A 19,686-nucleotide genomic window follows, 5' to 3' on the forward strand; every position below is an offset into this window, starting at 1 on the left:
AGTTTCCCAACTTGTAAGTGTTCAACCCTAAACACTGCTGCCCTGTGCTTACTGAACTTATAGGCATATATCAGATTTATTTTCAGGAAAAGTATTGAACAATTGATGCATGCAGTCGGTAGCTTCGTTGAGTTGAAATTGAAATACAGCATTCATATTGCACAAGGCTGAGCAGATCTGCTCATACTGCATCTGTATGTCTAGTGTAACCTGTAATTGTCATGATGTCGCTATAATTTTGTTTCCTGGTTAAAACGCTGAAGACTAGTGTTTACACAAGGCCCGAGCTGCTTTTCACTAGTCCTTAAGGGTTTATAGGTGACACTGATCGATCGTTAATGCACATTGTCGTCCTGCGGTTTACTCATGTATATGTGGGTACGTTTTTTTTCAGTCGATTGTTAAAGCAGACTTCCAACTCGTTTAGCAGTCCACGTATATTCTGGGCAGCATGTTAATATTTTTATATTCATTTTTTATTTATTTAAAGCAATTATGCTAAGTAGTGACAATACAATTCTATCATTGTATACCGAGTGCATTGACCATTGACAATGCACAACCTATTGAAGACTCGGAACAGCTGTTTTAAATGATCGGGAGTTTTCGGTAACAGCGCAGCTCCCGGTAACACCTGCCCCATTTATTGACACAGCTTTGCACTGTGTCAGAAATAATGGACAGACAAGAATGGGGGAAATGTATTTAAATGAATTTCAGTGGATATCTGAAATAGTTGCAAAGACCGTCCTGACCTTCCGACTTGCGCAAAATTGTGGAAATGCTCATGGTGAATCAGATGTATTATAAATCACTTAATCAAACTAGTTCTAGACTACAAATGAACAATAGGTTTATTCCATGCTGAAAAGATAAGAAAGAAAACACAACGTTTCGGCCGTGGAGCCTTCTTCAGGTGTGAGCCTCACACCTGTGTTTTTGTTCTCTTTTCAGCAGGGAATGAACCTATTGTTCCTTTGCAGCCTACGCATGCACCCACCTGAACTAGTTCTAGACAAGCTTGATAATCTTTCATTTTAAGGAGCTTTACAGACTAAATAGCAGAGAAGTAAGACAGTACAGCTGCCCCAGAGAAATATAGATGTGAATTATTGGCTTCTTTTAAGTAGCCTAAACTTAACCTAGAACAGCAGCAGGTTCAGGTACGGGTTTGTTTGAGGCAGTTTATATAGCAGAGCCCAGCTGACGAGCGACATGTTCAGCACTTGCGCCTGCGTGCTGCGATCAGGACTCAGTCCCGGAAGACAGGTGGAGTGCGGAAGAGCGGTGCTTTCTGGGAAGTTATACAATAAAGATGGCGGCGACCATTGGACGGATGAATATTCGCCTCAGAGCTGCTGGAGGTTAGTTGGAAGGGCTATTGCAACATGAAGTTTTCAAAAGAGGGGGTCATTCGGTACATTTTGTTTGGTTGCTGGCATCTAAGTGATAGAAGGGTCTCATCCAGACGTTTTTAGAAGCCGGGATTTAGCTTGGGCAGCATAGTCAGCTTAAAGAGTCAATGAAGTACTTTGCCATGAAATTCACACACGGATAATTTAACGATTTTTTTAACATAAGGTAGTCTTGAGTTCACGTCATTAGCAACCCAAAGGAAGGAGTTTCCACTTCTGCACTGGCAAGAGTAATCTTGAAAGGAAACAGCGGTCCTAACTTCTCAGACCTGTTATTAAATCTCGGTAACAAAATTAATTTACGGCATCGTAAAAATTTTATAATTTCCAAATCAAGCACAAAATCGTAAAGCGTGTGAAAGTACTGTACGATCTCCACTAAAGATCAAGCACAAAATCTCCATTTTGTTTCAAACCACTAGTCTCGCCACAGACAAAACATGAACAAAACAAGAGTTCATGCAAGTTGCTATTTGAAGCGGTGATTCCTGCTCATTAACTTGAACTTGAACTTTATTGCTATATGTAACCGGTACATGTAACTGGTACAATGGAATTCCTTCAGAAAGTCTCTCGATTGTTAAAAAAGTGTAAAAACACAAAGTGCAGACTGCGTCAAGACAATATACAAACAGTAGGCAATGTACAAGTAAACATTACAGACGTGTAAACGATGACTGGAGATGTGCAATACACAAGAAATTATAATAAGGTAGATGGTGTAGGTGTGGCCCGAGGGGCATTGCTAAATGTGTTCGCCAGTCGCACTGCTTGTGGGTAGAAGCTATTGAAGAATCTGGTGGTAAGTGTCTGTATGCTCATGTGTCTCTTGCCTGAGGGCAGTGGGGTGAAGAGCTCATGGCCAGGATGGTGACTATCCTCTGTGATGGCCAGAATTCTACCACGGCAGCGGTCCTCATAGAGCTGTTTAATCTTGGTGAGACCACAGCTGGTGATCTTCTGGGCCACATTCACCATTCTCTGCAGTGCCTTTCTCTCTCGAGAAGAGGTGTTGCCATACCACACGGTGATCCCGTTGGTGAGGACTCTCTCGATGGTGCAGCGGTAGAAGTTCACCAACACAGGTACTGGCATCCCCCATCGCTTGAGGTACCTCAGGAAATAAAGGTGCTGCTGAGTCCACGTTCACAGTCCAGTTAGGTAATTAGAAATGTGAATTCTCAAAAACCTAAAGCTGGTGACTGTTTCCACTTCCGTTCCATCAATACAAAGGGTTGCTAATGATGTGCTAATTGATAAACCTAATGATGTGGTTGCTGCTGTGTCTTGCTGTGCACTCGTGAGTGAACAGGGAGTACAACCTTGGACTCAGACAGCAGCCTTATGGCATGTACAGCTCAATAAGCACATGTAGATGCCTTTCATTTTATTTTCAGGCGCATGTAAACTCTTCACAAAGCAGATCCTCCAGAGACCTCTGCTCTCGGCACCAGCTGTTTCCATGCCGAGTCCCGCTCCCGTCCTGCAGACCTGGAAGCACTTCCATTGTCATCATGGAAGTACGCTGAGGTGTTCCAGAACAGATCCCGGAATGCCAGTGCACGGCCAGCCGGAGTACATTCCCAAACGCAAGGCCAAGAACCCCATGATGAAAGTTGGGCTCGCCTGGTAATAACTTGCATTATTGTGGAAGCTCTGCAAAGCTTTTTGAGACAACTCTTGTTTTTCTTCTACATGTACATGTGGTGTAGCGGATAAGCTTTGTCAAAATCGTTATTAGGTTTGACGTGTCCCTGTTTGTATTTAATTTATGTGCAAACGGTTTGGAGTTTCCTCCTTTGGCAATTTGCACTTCATATATAAATAGCATAAATTGCAGTGAAGCTGTGCTTATAGACTATTGCTGTGTGGTCAGATGGCTGAATGTTTTCAGTTTCTGAAATGCATTGGCATTTACACACATTTCTCTTTGCTTTATTTTCAGGATCATCGGCTTGCCATCGGGTATAATCACATTTCTCCTTGCAAAGAGAGAAGTAGATAAGAACCGCTTAAAACAACTGAAAATTCGGCAGAGGATGAAGGCTGCAAACGAAGGAGACTATGACAGTGAAAGATACAAAACAGCCCAGAAAACTCAATGACCACCAACACAGTTTGAACACTGTTACAAGTGTTATAGCCCCTTCCTCCTCAATACATACTGAACTTGTTTTCAAAAAGTTAATTTCTTACTGTTCAAAAACCTTTACAATAACCACACTACCACTATTGTAGAACCCTGTCTATGAGAGCTAATTAATCACACCTCAAAAATGGACAAAGTATTAAACTTTCCTAATGTGACTACTATATCAAACCTCTAGTAACCACCCTTCAAACTACCTGTGAAGGACAGGTGTTTTCCCAGACATGACACACAATGCAGTTAATGCTGTGTTGAAGTGTAAGCGTTTTTGGTTACAGAAACTAAAAAAGAAATGTGGAGTTTCTTTTCACAGTATGAAACAGATATCATTGAATTTCTAAACTCTGAAAACTTATCTGATGGGAATAGTATGTGTGAGATGCAGAGGTTAAGGTAATGTGCTTGTGACAGTATCAAGGGTTCATGGTTCAGATGCTGGTTGTGCCACAGACTGTTCCGAGCAAGTTACTGAACCTCATTGGGGTCTACTCTTTGGTGAGGCGTTAAAAACAGGGTTGCCTTATTGTATACAGGTCTGTAGAGTTAGTTGTTGCTGCCTAATTTTTCACACAGTCTCTGCACTGCTTTGAATAAATGTCTGTTAAATATCTTGGCATTATATATTTTCCTTGGGGAAAAAAAATGGGATGGAAAAATCAATAATGCATTTTTACAAATATTTATTAAAATGATAGGGTTTAAGAATTCATTACGATTTCTTATATTTAATTGTTTCTATTTTAATTAGGACAAGCTAAGAACAAAAACATGAATACAAGACAGATAAGCTTCAGTAGCACATAAAATATAAAACATATAGATGGTTTTCTTAAATGCATTTTATATGGATGAGATCAACACATAGCATGTAGAACAGAAGCACAAACAGTAAAACACCAAAATCAAACCTTTAACAAAATTATTAGCCCCTACTAAAAATACTGGATAAACATAATGTACAGTATGTCTTAATACTAAACTCGGGTAAAATATTTATTGAGTACCCCTCTATATAGAAGCAATTGTAGGATGTAAACTCTCTGGTGCATTTATACCTCGTATAACAAAATAACTCTTCCACTGCTGTTAAAATTTAGCCATCATTGTTGGCTTCTTTTGTTAAATTCCCTTTTAAGAGCAAACTATGGTTAATGTGATCAATTTTTATAGAAAAGACCCCTGACCTTTCAACCACATTAGATGTCCAATTCAAATAAGCATTCAAAAGATGGCATCAAATCAAAATGCAAACATTCTATTTTATGTAAAATAATGCTGCAGTAAATTGACTAACAAATCTCAACGGAAAAAACAACAGACCTAGCATAATTCTTCTGAAAAAATAACTATAAAATGACATTTTAAGTTATAATTGAATAGAATATCTACAAAGTTCTAATAACCAATATTAACCTATACAAATTCACACTTGGTATAAATGTAAGTGTAAATTACCAGATGACCTTTGAACAGGCGATTTAGAAAAACAGCTTAGGTATACATCTAGCAAAAGTAAACACGTCTGCTTTGTTATGGCTGCGTTGCAGCCCACAGCTGGATGGGCCTGCTGTTCTCATCGCGAGGACCCGATCAGCTGCAGCAGGAACAGGAAGATCTGGACGATGTCGATGTAGAGTGACAGAGCCCCGAACACGTACTCCTCCGGGCTGATGGAGTGCTTTCGGTTCCCTATGAGGAGCTGGGTGTGGTAGGCTAAGAACTACAGTTAAAAAGATTTTTAAAAAAGTCACCATCTGCAGAATGAATCAAAGATACGCCTCACCCTATTTTACTGCTTCTAGACAACAGAAGTAATGCATCTTGGTGACTCTGATGGGACTTGATTCGAGTATTCAAATCCTCAAAGGCATAGACAAAGTTAACCTGAGTTCAGAATCACCTGAACTCAAAACACACATCAGAGGACACAAGGGGAAAGTGAGCAGAAGTGCATTTAAAGCTGAGAACAGGAGACACTTTTTTATACACAGGATTGTGGAACAAGTTACCTAGACAGACTGCTGAAGCCGATACCCTGGTTTCTGTCAAGCAAAGGCTGGGTCAGATCAATTAGCTGCAACCATATGGGCTAAACAGACTGAATAGATAGTCTGCACTAATTTCTCATGTTTTATAAATATTTTTCTGTACTATCGTGATGTATTTCAGGAGAAACAAAACAGTCCCTTACCAAGGTGTAGGCGATTGCTCCGATCGCTGCATAAAGCATGTGTAGCCATGGAATCTGAGGAATCAGATACAACAAGGGTCAAACTAGGGTTCAAGATGTACACATCACCAAAAAAGGCATATGGCACAGGAGGGTAAGCAGAATTCATAAAGCAAAAAATACAGTTCTTGTAATGGTAGAAATATTCTTTGCTCTTGACAGGGAAGTCTAGCACAGACAGAATTTGCTTGAGTGGTACAGGATACTGCCATCGTTGTATTTTGCTGTAAAACAGCACTCACATATTTATAGGAAAGCACGATTGTGGTGATGATCCCTGTGACGAAGACAACAATCCCCAGCACACAGAACAGGCCTCCGCAGGAAGTGAAATCAACCTGACAGACAACACAGGAGTCTGTTAATCAGAGAGGCAACACTCCCCTGTGCATTTGTTCAGTCTCCTGAAGTCACCTTCGAACTGACCAGTCTGCTTTAAATCGGTTTGGTTGAATACCTGAGTATTCCCTACAAATAAAAAAAAATGTTAACGACTGTCATTTTTTTAGAGGACATCTACTTGTAAAACTTTCTATATCGATCAGAACCACTCCTGAATAAGGAAATGACAAATAATTGTGAGCCAAAACTAGTTATTCTCTAATTATTTCCCAGAAATATAAGTCAATAGCTTTTTCCCCAGTATCTCAAAGTAACTAATTTTCATTTTTCTTTATATAGGCACTACATTCACCTTGGGGAAAAAAAAAGCTGTTTTGACATGCAATACAGGCCTTAGATATGACATTAATAACGTTAGAGTGAACCTGTGATGAAACGTGATGAGAACCCATCTGCTACTGAGGACAAAGGAATATTCATGTGAAGCAGATTGGCAAGCGCTACCGTTTCCCAATACTGCCCACAGCAGGACAGCAGGAACGACTGTTCTGTGTGCCAAAGTTGGCACAAGACACCACAACATGAAGCAGACAGGGTGGTCTTTTGACACAAAAAAACCCTGTGTTCTTCCACAGTGCAAAAAAATATTATTTATTTTGGACAGTATCTGAACATTTTGACTATTTAACTCAGGGTTTTGTTGTGGATGGGGGAGGGGTGCACTGTAAACCTAATGTGATGGACATGTAGAAATTTAATTTACACCCTACATTTGCAAAAGGAAAACTGTCTGATCCTGACAGAAAAGGAAAAACCTCTACTTGCTACCAAAAAAAGAAAGTAACTGTCACTCAGGACAACTGAAATAAAATTAGACAACACTCCAGAGAGTGGTACTTGGAATTTAATTGATTAAGCTACATCTTATATGTTACATTTCTAACCGATCGTCCTTTGTGTTCTGATCAAATATCCTTTTACCTTTGTCTGGAAACAGAACACAGTGACGATGATGCAAACAATCGCAGTTATTCCAAGAGCAAGAAACACGGCTTTTGTGTTGTAGTAACTGCAAAGGAACAACACACAGAGGTGAAGGTGAAGCACTGAAGAGTCTGTACCTCTTCCTACACAGGCCTGAAACATCTTCCGATTTCAACAGGCAGGTTATTTCACGCCAAATAGTTTCAAACTGGACTGGCAGCTGTGGTTCAAAAATATCAGCCTGGCAACCTGAAGATGTTTGCCTGCTTTCTAAAAATAACACAGCTGACCTGGCAACATTATTTCATCTCACAAGAGCACAAATGTTGAGATGAAAACTGAATTTTTTTTAAATAAGTTAAAAAATCATCACTGGACAAATATGCAATATATTATAAAAATATTTTGCTTCCTGAGAATTTATTCCTAAAAATACATTTTTAAAATGACAAATGTTATTCAGAAACACGAGTCTTTTCTCTTAAATCGGGTACAATCATAACGTATATTCTGAAACATGTTTGCTATAATAATACATAAAAGATATTCAAGGCTAAAAGTGTTTATTATGCAAAATCTAATATTGCTATAAGCACATTATTTTAATAATACTAGCTTTTCTTACAAACCTTGAAATTGTTCCAGTCATGTAAGACAAAGCAAGTGTCTGTAAAACAACAATATAGAACTCATTTGCATACTTTAAGTGCTTCATTGTGTATTTCATTAAACATGACTGTTCTGTTAAACAGTAATTACATTCAAATCTAATGAAATGTATAACCCTGAACTTGAACACTCCAATACATACAGGAACAAGAACAGGTTAATGGCATCATATTCCTACTCTCCCCCTCACTTCCCCTTATACCTTCTTTCTACAAAGGTGGAATTAACCTCTACTTGTTCCTTTGCAACTAGCATGCTGACGGGACCCAACTCTAACCTCCATGGAAATATCTGTATATATTTATGCTAAATAAATTAATAAACGGATTAAAATGTGGGGAATTGGATTCAGTATCTTATTAGGTGTCACTATTTTTAATTTAAAATAAATCAGGAATGAGTTAACAAAACCATCACAAATAATTTCTTTTTAAAAGAATGTGTATCCCTGGGATATTAGTGAAGTTCAAGTAGGCAGCTATGTCAGCATGCATAGGCTGCAAAGGACCAGATAAAGGTTTATTCCTGCTGAAAAGAAAAGAGACGCAACACTTCCACTGTGGAGTCTTTCTCGGGTGTGAAGAAGGCTCCACCTCTTTTCTTTTCGGCATGGAATAAATTAATATGTTAGGACACATTTGGAAATTTCTCTGCATCTCCACGTTACATACTGTATATGCAGTGGTATGTAAAGTTCCTTCCTCAAATTTTGCAAAGGAGACATTGTTTTTCACACCTTTCAATAAAGGTTAGAAACAAAGTCTAAACTGCGATTGCTCAGCGGAGCTGCTCACTTTCTCACTAGGAGAAGGTTCTGAATTCCAGATATTCTCTCACTGTTCTACATCACAATAACTTCATGAGGTGGTGCTTGGGCTTGGCAGCCATGTGTCCCTGCACTTACAGCTGCGGCATGACACTTCCCAGCGAGCTTAACACATTCAGCTACACCTCCTGTTTCTCCAGCTGCGGGTACTTACAAACACAACCAGCAGGATTATATTCCAAGGGAAGCGTCTCCTGGAAAGCAGAAAAGTCTATCAGTACAACACAGCCGATTTAATTATGTGCAATGAAACTCCAGTACTGTCATGTTCATGGATAACACTTTCTTACCTGGGTCCCTTACAGCAAGCCAGGACAAGATATGTCACCATGAAAACCGCGCTAGAAAAGAACATGCGAGCTTAGTTATAATTAAGGCCACTGACAGAATGAATCACGCTTTAAAAACAGTTCTTTGTTAAGAGGCAGAATGTTTTGAGAAAAGCAAACTAGTTAAAATATTAAGTGGCAGTAATAAGCAATATCCACCGGTGCGCAAAACCGCTGTGTGCGCAAGGCTAGAATGAGCAGTGCATTTTTTCTGTGAACTAATTTTACTACTATTAACATTTTCCAGAAACATAACATACAATACATAATTTAAACACCCGTTCTTAAAACGTAATCATATTTGGACCTTCTGAAAATGAGTAGGAAGGTGTCCATAATTCCCCACAGAGTGGTGGCACTGTGGCTCAGGATCTGCACCTGTGGCTGGAAGGTTGCCGATTCAAATCCCGTGGCCGGCAGAGGAATCCTACTACCTTGGGCCTCTGAACAAGGTCCTTAACCCCAGCTGCTTCAGGGGCGCCATATAAATGGCTGACCCTGCGCTCTGACCCCCAGTTTCTCCCAGTATGTGTGTCTCATGGAGAGCAAGCTGGGGTATGCGAAAAGACAAATTCCTAATACAAGATTGTATATTACTAATAAAGTGATCTTATATAAGGAACTGGGGATAAGTTTCATATAAGAACAACATCTATGATGGGTCAAGTATGGTCCAAAAAAGTAATAAATGAATCATTCGATGATTAAGACCTCCGGATGAACAGTAGTATTCCAAGATTTACAGTTCATTAGTCATCATTTTTTCTGAACTTGTTGATCAAGTTAAGACTGTGCGAATTTTAAAATGTTTTTTTTCAGACTATGTTTTCAATAAATGATAAACAGTATGGTCAAGTCATTAATAATACAAAACAAGAATGCTTACTAGGATACCCAGTATAAAGCTGAATTCTTGACAACAAACAGACGAACTGGAATACTGTAAAACAAAAATGTGAGAGAAAGAATCAGAATTCGGGTTGTAAGAAAGTTAATCAAATACATTGATTTAAATTTTCTCTGTTGTTGATTTATGTAAATTCTAATAACACACTTTATTTTAGAGGAAACGGCAAGCTTCAGATCCTATAAAGCACATAATGGGTTTTGTTTACTTAAACCAAGAATCACAGGCATTGAGGTTTCTCAGAAAAGCAGACACACCCACCAAGCCAGAGAGGTAAACTCCCTAATTAAACAAGTGATCCTTTCTTTGGTTGCATTAAAAAAGTACATATTTGTATAACTGCAGAAGAACGAGACGCGCCCATTTTTAGAGGAGCAGAGTGAAGATCTTGGCACCGAGATCCCAGCTTGTCCACTTGCAGGGTTTGCTGAGGATGCCAGAGCTTGTCCCCTTTCTCACAGCTGCGCTCGCTGCAGGCCCTGCACACACCCAAAGCCCCGCAGGAGCTTGTGAACTGAACGAGCTTAGTTTCCATGTCACATGGCAACACAGCAGACTGCACTGGCACACCCTGTTCTGTGGCTCATGACACAGTCTGAATAAACGGAAGTGCAGCAATGAACAGCCAGCGACTTTTCAGGGACCAGCCAGCCAGTGTTTAGCATCACATGAAAATTAATTTAAATTGTTGATTTTCTTACTTTGAATAGCCATGACATTTTTCCTATTTTCAGTATTTTACAGAATTCTTCTTTCATAAGAAGGGCTGCAGCAGTAGCTGGCGTGTTCAGTTCCAGGTGTTTTGTGACCATGAAAGAGATCTGGAACAAAGTCACAAACCCTCAAAGGCCACAGCTGCATTTTCTCACTGGCGTCTTTACATACGCATCAGCGCAAACCTTGTACCTCCGGGCCTTACAATCTTTCACTCTCTGCACTGCTCTACGGGCTTTATCTGAATACTAACAAACATCATGTGTAGATAGTGTAGTGTAATGTCAAGACTGTTTTATAATGGTTAGAATTAGCAGACATATTTTCTGGACTCACCAAAACGTAAAGACAGCAACAAATGCAACTGTGACAAGGAGCTGGGCTGCCAGTATGAGGTACACCTGGTGAATGCATACACACCATGAAAAATGTTGGTTATTGAAGAGAAGACAACACTTATCATTAGTACCTTCATTTTTAAAATTACATTTTTCATATTTAAAATTACATTGAGTTTAATAAAAATAGCAGCTTACTGTTTGAGAAATAGCTACAAGACTAATTATTAAGAAATGATTATGAAAATTAATAAACAGACTGAATATAAGAATGACAGTTAATGGAACAAATAGGTAATAAGAAATGTAGCCAAATAAAAGCATATATAAAAGACGCTATGCATGTATACAGAACCACAGAAACAGGAATTTATTATCCTCTTTTACATGCACTCATGAATCTCCCGTCTCTTCATACTCCAGAGCAATAATCCAAGTATAATAGTTTCACTTGAGTTTAACCCTAATGATTTGTTCTTACTTTTCGGATAAAAGCATGTCGAACGGTTTTGTCATCCCAGTCAGCGGATGTGAATCCCTCAGGGTCTCCTGCAGAAGTAGTGCCATATTTATTATTATCACCTACTGTACATGAGCAATTACACGTTAGTTATCTCCTGCACTCTTTTAAAACGTTTTAAACGTTTAGGAAGTGGATCAGGGTTATAAAAACACGTACACCACCCAGCTTCTATGACAGAAAACATTTATAATGCATTAATGGAAGCTGCCATCCAATATTTAATAGAAAAACAAATTTGTTGGAATTGATGCCATGGTCTGACCAGACGTCTTTCATGTTCTCATGTGATTAAGTCAAACAGAAGTGGGTATTTTAAATATCTTGTACTATCTAGAAAATGTGACAATGGCATCCTATCACTGGAAACTCCTGGATGAATATCTACTTTGAACGTTGCCCAAAGTGCCTGGCAGATGCATCTTTAAAATACAGATGGTTGAGATCTGTATTATATCTTGTATCATTTATCTTTTGAATCTGACATTTCAATACAAAATTTTGAGAGTCACTGAATTTCAATGTATTATGCTTCATTCTAGATTAAGCTGACAATTAAAATTTTAAATTCAATAATTATGAAAAGTATGAAAATCTGTTGTGAAGATCCTCCATGCCCTTGAATTAAGTCGCTGACTGCTTACAGAAAATATCCATGTGAAAAAAACATAATATCAGTTGGGCTGAAAAGACCCCTCACTGTTGCATTTGTTTAAACAAACATTAAAAAGGGACATGGGACATGTGACTGGGACATTCAGAACTGAAAAGTTTTTTTCTGCACATTCCTTCGCTGTTTGTCTAACATTGTGTTACCATAAATCTAATCAATGTAAGAAAACAAATCTAATAAAAATCAATTACGAAGCATTATTTCAACTAAGACAAAGCATTCTCAGCATCTATAAAACAATCCTTGAAGTTTCTGATTATGGAGGACTTAGAGTGCAGTGAGATTCAGTATTCTGGGTTGAGCCACGTTTTGCTTCTTAACAGAAGCTAATACTTAAGTTTGAGCTGGACTGAATACAGTGTCTCCGGGGTACACTTCTAAACAAAACATGATTTCTATACTTGTTCTTTAACAAATTCATATCTGGAAATAAAAGCAATAATAATTGTTACACAATATGGCAATTTATCCCCCTTTTTGTTGTTGCACTATCTTCACAGGGGAGCATGTTGAAAGCCCAGTGAAATATGACGGGATGGATTCGGAGTCGGATCTTGAGATCCCGAGCAGTGTGCCGCCCTTACCTGGGTTCAATGCGGAAGATGGCATCATTGGAGGAATTATTGGAGGCATTGGCGGGGGCATGCCATGATGTGGGTGACCAGGTCCATACTGAGAGGCTGGCTGCCCGGGGTACATGCCAGGCTGCCCAGGGTACATGCCAGGCTGCCCAGGGTACATGCCAGGCTGCCCAGGGTACATGCCAGGCTGGGCTGGACCTGCAGGACCATGGAAGCCATATGCTGGGGGCTGAGGATATTCTCCAGCCTGAGGCGGGTAGAGAGGATTCCGTGACTCTTCGTAGCTCGGAGGAATATCAGGCTTCGACATTGTGACAGGCTTTGAGCTTCTAGTTTAATTCTGCAAGTAAAGTAAAACACTACTTTCAAAGGGTTGCAATCGTTGTTTAAAATAATGTAAAAATACACAGCACAGCAGAATTTCAGTTAGCCTGAATGGGTTCTTGCAAAGTGACTTTGGTGACAAAAATTCTTTCAATTTTTCCATTTTAATTTAAGATTTTTTGGGAACCAAACAGAATGTCATCCCAATTCTAAGTGCTTGAGAAACAACAAGGCTGTCTGAGAGGCACTACTTAACCAAGACGGAGAGCGATCTTCTGGTTTATAGCAATGAGCTGCTGTGGGTTCTGAAATATGGAAACTAAATGATCACGTGTCTTTTCTCCACTGCTGTTATATGTCCCCACAGACCATCCGCTGACACAGCAGGGGGCTGGTGCCCCGCCTGTGAGCATGCTGATACACAGGACAGGCGCGTGGTAAGCAGGACCTGCGTTCCACCATTTTAAATGTTCACACAATATGATCATACCGGCTTCTCTCTACAGTCTTCATTGTTAGGAGAGACATGCGACGACTCATATCAAGTCATTTTATTCTGTTTCCAAAAAATACACCTTGTAAGAGTTTGATTTTTAATAGTGCACTTTATATTATGAAATGTGTTTATGAAAAAAACCTCAATGCCCTTTATAATAAAAGAGGAAGTAAATATGAAATAAAAACCATTCATATATAATAGGGGACAGGTGCACAATTTTAGTTCAAGAACAGAATCCTAAACTAGGATCAAAACATCAGCTTATGCATTTTTCTATAAAACTGTTAGAGCATCAATAGCCTTGCCTAATCTGTTGTTTCTCGGCTGATGCTGAGAACACAGTGATCTGAACATCACTTTTCAGTGGCAAAAATTTTAAAAACTCAGTCCTACTTCCCAACATACAATTCTGAAGCAGGGTTCAGGCTTAACTGGTTAAGCTGTGGGAAAATCCTGATGCAGGCCTGAGACTTTCTGCTCAATCAGAGTGCTCACAATGGCCATTCATCAACCATCGCTGACTAGCTTCTGCTGTCCCTACAACAGCACAACAACCACCTGGGAACACCCAGGCTGCAAGTTTGCAGACCACAATTGAAGACACCTCTAGAACAAAGAGCCAACACAAGAACTATGAGCTCCAGGTGTTAGGAGAAAAGGAGATATGTTCAATGGCAGAGATCTCCAACCCTGGTCCCAGAGGGCTAGTGTGACTACAGGTGTTTAGTCCACATGGGCTCATGGCCTAAATCAGCTCATTATTTCCTAAACATCTCCCATCTCTACAGGTGCTGCTGTTTAAAGAGACCTGGGCATCTTCAGAGACACCTGCTCTCCACAACATGAACTGAGAGACAACTACACTCATAGACCTGAAAACAAAGTAAGGAGATGTACACCCTTCAAATTCAAGTTTCTTCAATCTAAACTGTTTAAAATGTTATCTACTTCTTACATGTACATCTGGGTAGGGTCCAGGAGGTTATAACTTCTTAACATCACAAAATAATATTTCAACACAGTATAGTTTTTTTCATGTTTTTCAATGCATTGCTCATTGTGTTTTCTTGACATTTTACTGCATTTTTTTACTGTAAACCATTATTGACACTTGCCATTTGCATACTCTGAAACAATCAGTTATGGCTTGTGTCTTAGAAACAGCACTGGTGCAGGGAGACTGCACATTATGCAGAACGGTGTTTGTACATTATAAGACATTTCTAATATAATGTTTAAGATGATAAAAATAGCTTCTTTGTAGCTCCAGTTACATGCTTTGACCTCATTAAATCATTAGTGATGAAGGTACCCAGGAACTTGAAGCTGTTACACATCTCTACAGCCACACCAATGATGTGAATAGGGATGCGGTCCCCACCCGGCCTTCTAAAATCAATGACCAGCTCTTTGGTTTTGCCGACGGTGACGCAGAGATTATTGTCAAGACACCACTCCACCAGGTCCCTGACCTCATCCCTGTAGGCCGTCTCACCGTTACTGGTGATCTGGCCTATGATGGTAGTGTCATCAGCATATTTGTAGATGGAGTTGGAGCTGTGTCTGGATTAAAACCTCAGTAACAAAATAAATTCATTGATGGTATCACAAAATTCCAGATTAAGCACAAAATCCTGCACTTTGTAAAAGTACTGTAAGGCCCCCATGTTCCCACAGGCGAGAGTGAGAGTTTACACAAATCACGATGTGAAGCAGCACTTTCTGCTCACTAGTCCCTCTCCTGACTGATGTACTGTGATGTACAAGCAAATAAGTACAGGTTGTGCAGCAGACATTTCACCACAGAAATGTTCCAACATGATCTGCATACAGAGTTAACAAGTAGTATTTGTCTGCAAAACCATCTCAAAGTCAAGAGCAATATTTGGATTAATTTTGTGATGTAAATTGGAGGTTTTACTCATTACTATGGACATTTTAAACATCGTTATATGTATACAGCATAAAGTCCTCCGAATTACACAAATTGCCCATAATAATCAAACTTTTAAGCTTTACTTCTGTGGAAAGTATTTTTTATATTATGTAGAATAGGCTGTTTTCTTATAGTTTTATTTCAAACAAAGTTAATTAACTCTATTGCATCATTTTTCCTCTACATCTGGTAAGCAACAGTGAAAAAAAATGGAAAGTTTAAATTCCTGCTTGTGCTCCATGCCAGGAAGACAACACATTTTTAATCATGCACTGAACAAAAAAAAAGAAACAGCACTGAAGCCCTCCTGAACTCCACTCTGTAATGCCACATTCTCCATTATTCAAGTTCTACTGTTAATGTGCTTGTTTTAAAGGTAAAAGGGGCACTGGGTATATCCACCTTTGAAGGTGCTGTATTAAGCTGCATGGTCCCAAGGCTGAAACCCTTATTGTAGCCACTGAAGAGAGGCTGATTTTTAGAAAACGTACAAACTGAGGGCTGTGTTCTCCAGTAAATGTGGGTGCTGCAGCTGTATAAGAGCCACTATAAGCTCATCTTGCTCAGTCCAAACACTAAAAATGGCCTTTTCTTCGCTCTCATCACCTGAACCAAGAGAGGCGGAAAGTGCAACTAACACAGAGTTGAATTATTAAATATGGGTAGTAACATATTATACACAATATATACAGAGCAATAAGCTCCTCCGTGATCAAGGCAGATGGCAAACATCTTTATGTTCTTTCTCTACATGTTACATGGACATGTTATCTCCATGATCACAACACCCACAGTAGAAGGACACGGTCTCAGTTTCCTCTTACATGTTCTGCTTTTTAGCTTTTAATGGCTTCAGTCTTTTGGGGTGAACTTGTCAGAGACTCCCTCATAAAACACAACAGAAGAGTGTCTAAGACTTTTTTGCTATGTGTAATAGATTTAGGAATGTTACAGATTATGTACTGCAACCCTAGGTACTAGATCAAGGGTCACCAAAATCGTGTTAAGGATGTCTTCTCCAGCAGTCAAGAACCAGAATTCCCTCAGCTGAACACATTACTTGCTTAGCGGAAACGGATCAAGCATGTCCAGGCTTTAGAAGCAGGTGATCTAGGGTGACCTATTAATTTCTACTGGATTGGGGCTCTCCAGGACCAGGGGCAAACAGCCTTGAACTAGATGGGGAAAAAGGGGGTATTTCCACATAGCTTAGCCAACCACATTAACAGAACATAGCAATATCTTTACATACGGTGATACATTATCTTTATGTAGAGTTTAGCTTTAATAATCATCCAGGTGGATGCTGCACATTGGTGGTGGTGGAGGGGAGTCCCCATTACCTGTAAAGCGCTTTGAGTGGAGTGTCCAGAAAAGAGCTATATAAGTGTAAGCAATTATTATTATTATTATTAATAATAATAATAATAATAATAATAATAATAATAATGTGTATCAGAATGTTTCACACATCTATGCGCTTAATTCACGTCTTCCCCTAATTACATACTGCTGTTCTGAACACTTATCTCAGCAGTGTCAGACTTATTTCCTGAAGGGCCTCCTGTCCGTTGGCTTTTCTTCTGACCCTAGTCGTCAATTAAACAAACCCAATTATTTAAAAATTTCATTGACACATAACGGATTTTACTTAAGGTGAATCAAAACACCCACTTTGTTTACAGTAGTTATAAAACATCTCAGAGCCAGGTTACAAGTATTACACTCATGCAGTTGATTAATAAGACCCACAGTGTAACTGAGAGCTCAGGCTGTAACAAAGACAGAGAACACGAGATCTTCAAGGCCTGTTGGTAACTCTTCTAAAATCGTGCGGTGCCAATAAAGATATTCGAAATTTAATCACGAGGCTGAACACGACTTCCAGACGCGTGACCACGTCTAAAAATGCCTCGGAAACGCCTAAATGAACTAAGACAACTGTTGCGCTACAGTTACTCTTAACCCAAACAGTTTTAAAACCGAAGCAGTTATTCAGCATTTTTTCATGCTTCATTGTATGGTAAATATTCAGAGAAGCCCAGCCTCACTAGCAGATGACGAATTTTTTTTTAAAAAACAACCACTATAATACTGCAGCTATTCTGCTTTTATCTGCTAGCTCGATGCTTCCGCAACAATTCTAAAACACTTATATTAAAAAACGAATTATTTTCGCATTATCAGTCACCGCTTTCCAGCTGAAATGTTAAAGCCCCCCCAGAGGTGACCAAACAATGGAACTCAAGTTGGAAAACAGAACAGCAGGGGCGATTGCACCCACAGCTCAGCCTTCTGCCCAAAACCCTTGACCAAACTGTAAACTTACAGGATGCACACCTACAGCAGCGGGACCCGAACTCGCGACGCCCTCGCACCTGGCTACACGACCCACACCCACTCTCGGCAAGGCGTCCACGGGAGCACCCAAACAAAACTTATTGTTTGTGCCTCCAAGTGGCACCGCTCCGCCGAGTGAAGTCAGATCACAGCGGCAAAGGACACAAACTCGGCTTCCGCTCACCTCTGGCCCAGGAGGCACGCAAACACAAGCGCCTTTCCCCCGCGGAGAAGTTCGTGCGGGACGGCAAACTCCGGCCCGGCCAGGTAATGGCTTCTCCGCAGCTGCAGTTTCAACCCCGTCCGGACGCACGGCTCGCCAAGCTTCCTGCAGCGCCGCTGGGAGTGTCCGCCGGGCCGGGCCGGGCCGGGCTGGGGCGGGACTTCTCGCTGGAGCTCCCGGCACGGCGCTTTCTGCGCAATGGTGTGCAATTTCCCAGAGCATCGCTCACTCGCCTGCCCTTTCTCCAAGACACTTCCTCGCACTGAAAGGAACACCAGGACCAAAGATAGTGGTGAGCAGTGGTGGAGAAATGATGTTTCTGCGGGTCACACAGCAATTAAAAAAACATTGTGGATAAAGCTTATGTGTACGGAAGCGCAATGCTGCCACCAAGGGAAAAACAAATCACCCCCCTTATCTCGTAATTACGAGGTGGCAATGAGTGTTTCAGTGCATGTACTACCTGTTACGTTGTGCACTGAACGCATCTAGAAGCTGCCGTGAACTTGGCTGGCACTTTCGGTTTAATGATCGTGTAAATGTCCAGCACTGCAGAACGGATTTACTTTCAACTGTGGTTCAGTCATAATGAAATCTTGCAATTTTTAGTTAATATTAACAGAATCATTATTAGCGTGAGGACCAGTTTTGTGGGATTTATAGATCAAAACAATGATTGTTCCGTTTTTCCTTGGTAGCAGCGATCCGCTTCCGTATACATGACAATGTAGGTCATATACGATACTTTATCTTTATGATAAAATAATCGCGTATTCAATGAAGTATACGTGCCAAGCAGATAGTGAATGCCTCATTTATCGATATGGAATTTAGTTCAAAACACAAACAATAAAATGTAATTTCGTTAAAGAGCCAAAAACGAGTTCTATAGAGATCCGAAAAGCTGCGCGTCGTATCGGATTTCAAAAGCACGTGAGCGAGCTCAAAACATGTTTCACAGCTCTCGAAACTGTCCTCTGTTGCCGCCAGGTGGCGTCACACTACAGATTTTATGTGATCAGTTTTTAGAGCATAAAAAATAGGCTACAGACATCTTGTTCGTTTGGTTGTTGTATACTGTACACTAGATCAAGACCTGGACTTGTGTTAACCATTTTCTTAAGGAATCCAATGGAGTCCGTTTCAGCCACATGCAATTCTCTGTGGCATTTCTCCTGTTTTCGGCCTCAGTTCATTTTCACTTGTCCTCCTGTTACTACTGATTTCGAACGAGTTCCTGGATCCCATGATCATGATGAGGCCAAATAATACATTAAAGGCTAGATTTAAAAACGCAGAATAAAAACTAATATTTAAGCAAGCCTGAAGAAGTCATCATTAGAGAGCCTCTAATGGACTGGGTCAGTGATCTCCACAGACAGAGCACTGCACACGAGAAGGCTCTGTCCCCAATTAAAACAACCTGGAGCTGAACCCCTTACAGATGAGCAGGAGACTGACAGTCCACTCTCAATCTCAATGGGTGTCAGTGCACTTTTTATTACTTTTTTTAAATTACTTTCAGGGTGATATAGCTTTTTTCATCATCTATATCACCCTGCAGCTCACAGCTGGCAGCCCACTGAAGCTCAGCAGGTGTGAGTCTGGTCGGTACCTGGATGGGAGACTCCTGGGAAAAAGGTCTTAGTGGGACCAGTAGGAGGTGCTCACCCTGCAGTCTGTGTGG

The 19,686-nt window shown here is 40.2% G+C and overlaps 2 protein-coding genes across 2 annotated transcripts; one reads left to right on the forward strand and one right to left on the reverse strand.

Moving 5' to 3' along the window:
• Positions 1 to 1,216: 1,216 nt before the first annotated feature.
• Positions 1,217 to 4,172, forward strand: LOC148649518 (uncharacterized). The gene is made up of 3 exons (XM_088606317.1): positions 1,217 to 1,364; positions 2,813 to 3,044; positions 3,361 to 4,172. Exons 1-3 carry the CDS (start codon positions 1,316 to 1,318, stop codon positions 3,518 to 3,520), a joined length of 441 nt encoding a protein of 146 aa, XP_088462443.1. The 5' UTR covers positions 1,217 to 1,315; the 3' UTR covers positions 3,521 to 4,172.
• Positions 4,173 to 4,227: 55 nt separating this feature from the next.
• On the reverse strand, positions 4,228 to 18,370 carry LOC148649519 (protein lifeguard 3-like). Its single transcript, XM_088606316.1, has 12 exons — positions 17,961 to 18,370; positions 12,681 to 13,017; positions 11,385 to 11,452; positions 10,902 to 10,966; positions 9,831 to 9,884; positions 8,906 to 8,956; positions 8,770 to 8,809; positions 7,750 to 7,787; positions 7,118 to 7,205; positions 6,037 to 6,132; positions 5,756 to 5,809; positions 4,228 to 5,284 (listed from the first exon to the last, which is right to left on the reverse strand). Exons 2-12 carry the CDS (start codon positions 12,985 to 12,987, stop codon positions 5,138 to 5,140), a joined length of 1,008 nt encoding a protein of 335 aa, XP_088462442.1. The 5' UTR covers positions 12,988 to 13,017; positions 17,961 to 18,370; the 3' UTR covers positions 4,228 to 5,137.
• Between the last annotated feature and the right edge of the window lie 1,316 nt (positions 18,371 to 19,686).

Source organism: Lepisosteus platostomus, chromosome 14 (assembly GCF_059453375.1).
Source record: "Lepisosteus platostomus isolate fLepPlt1 chromosome 14, fLepPlt1.hap1, whole genome shotgun sequence".
NCBI classification, from domain to species: domain Eukaryota; kingdom Metazoa; phylum Chordata; class Actinopteri; order Semionotiformes; family Lepisosteidae; genus Lepisosteus; species Lepisosteus platostomus.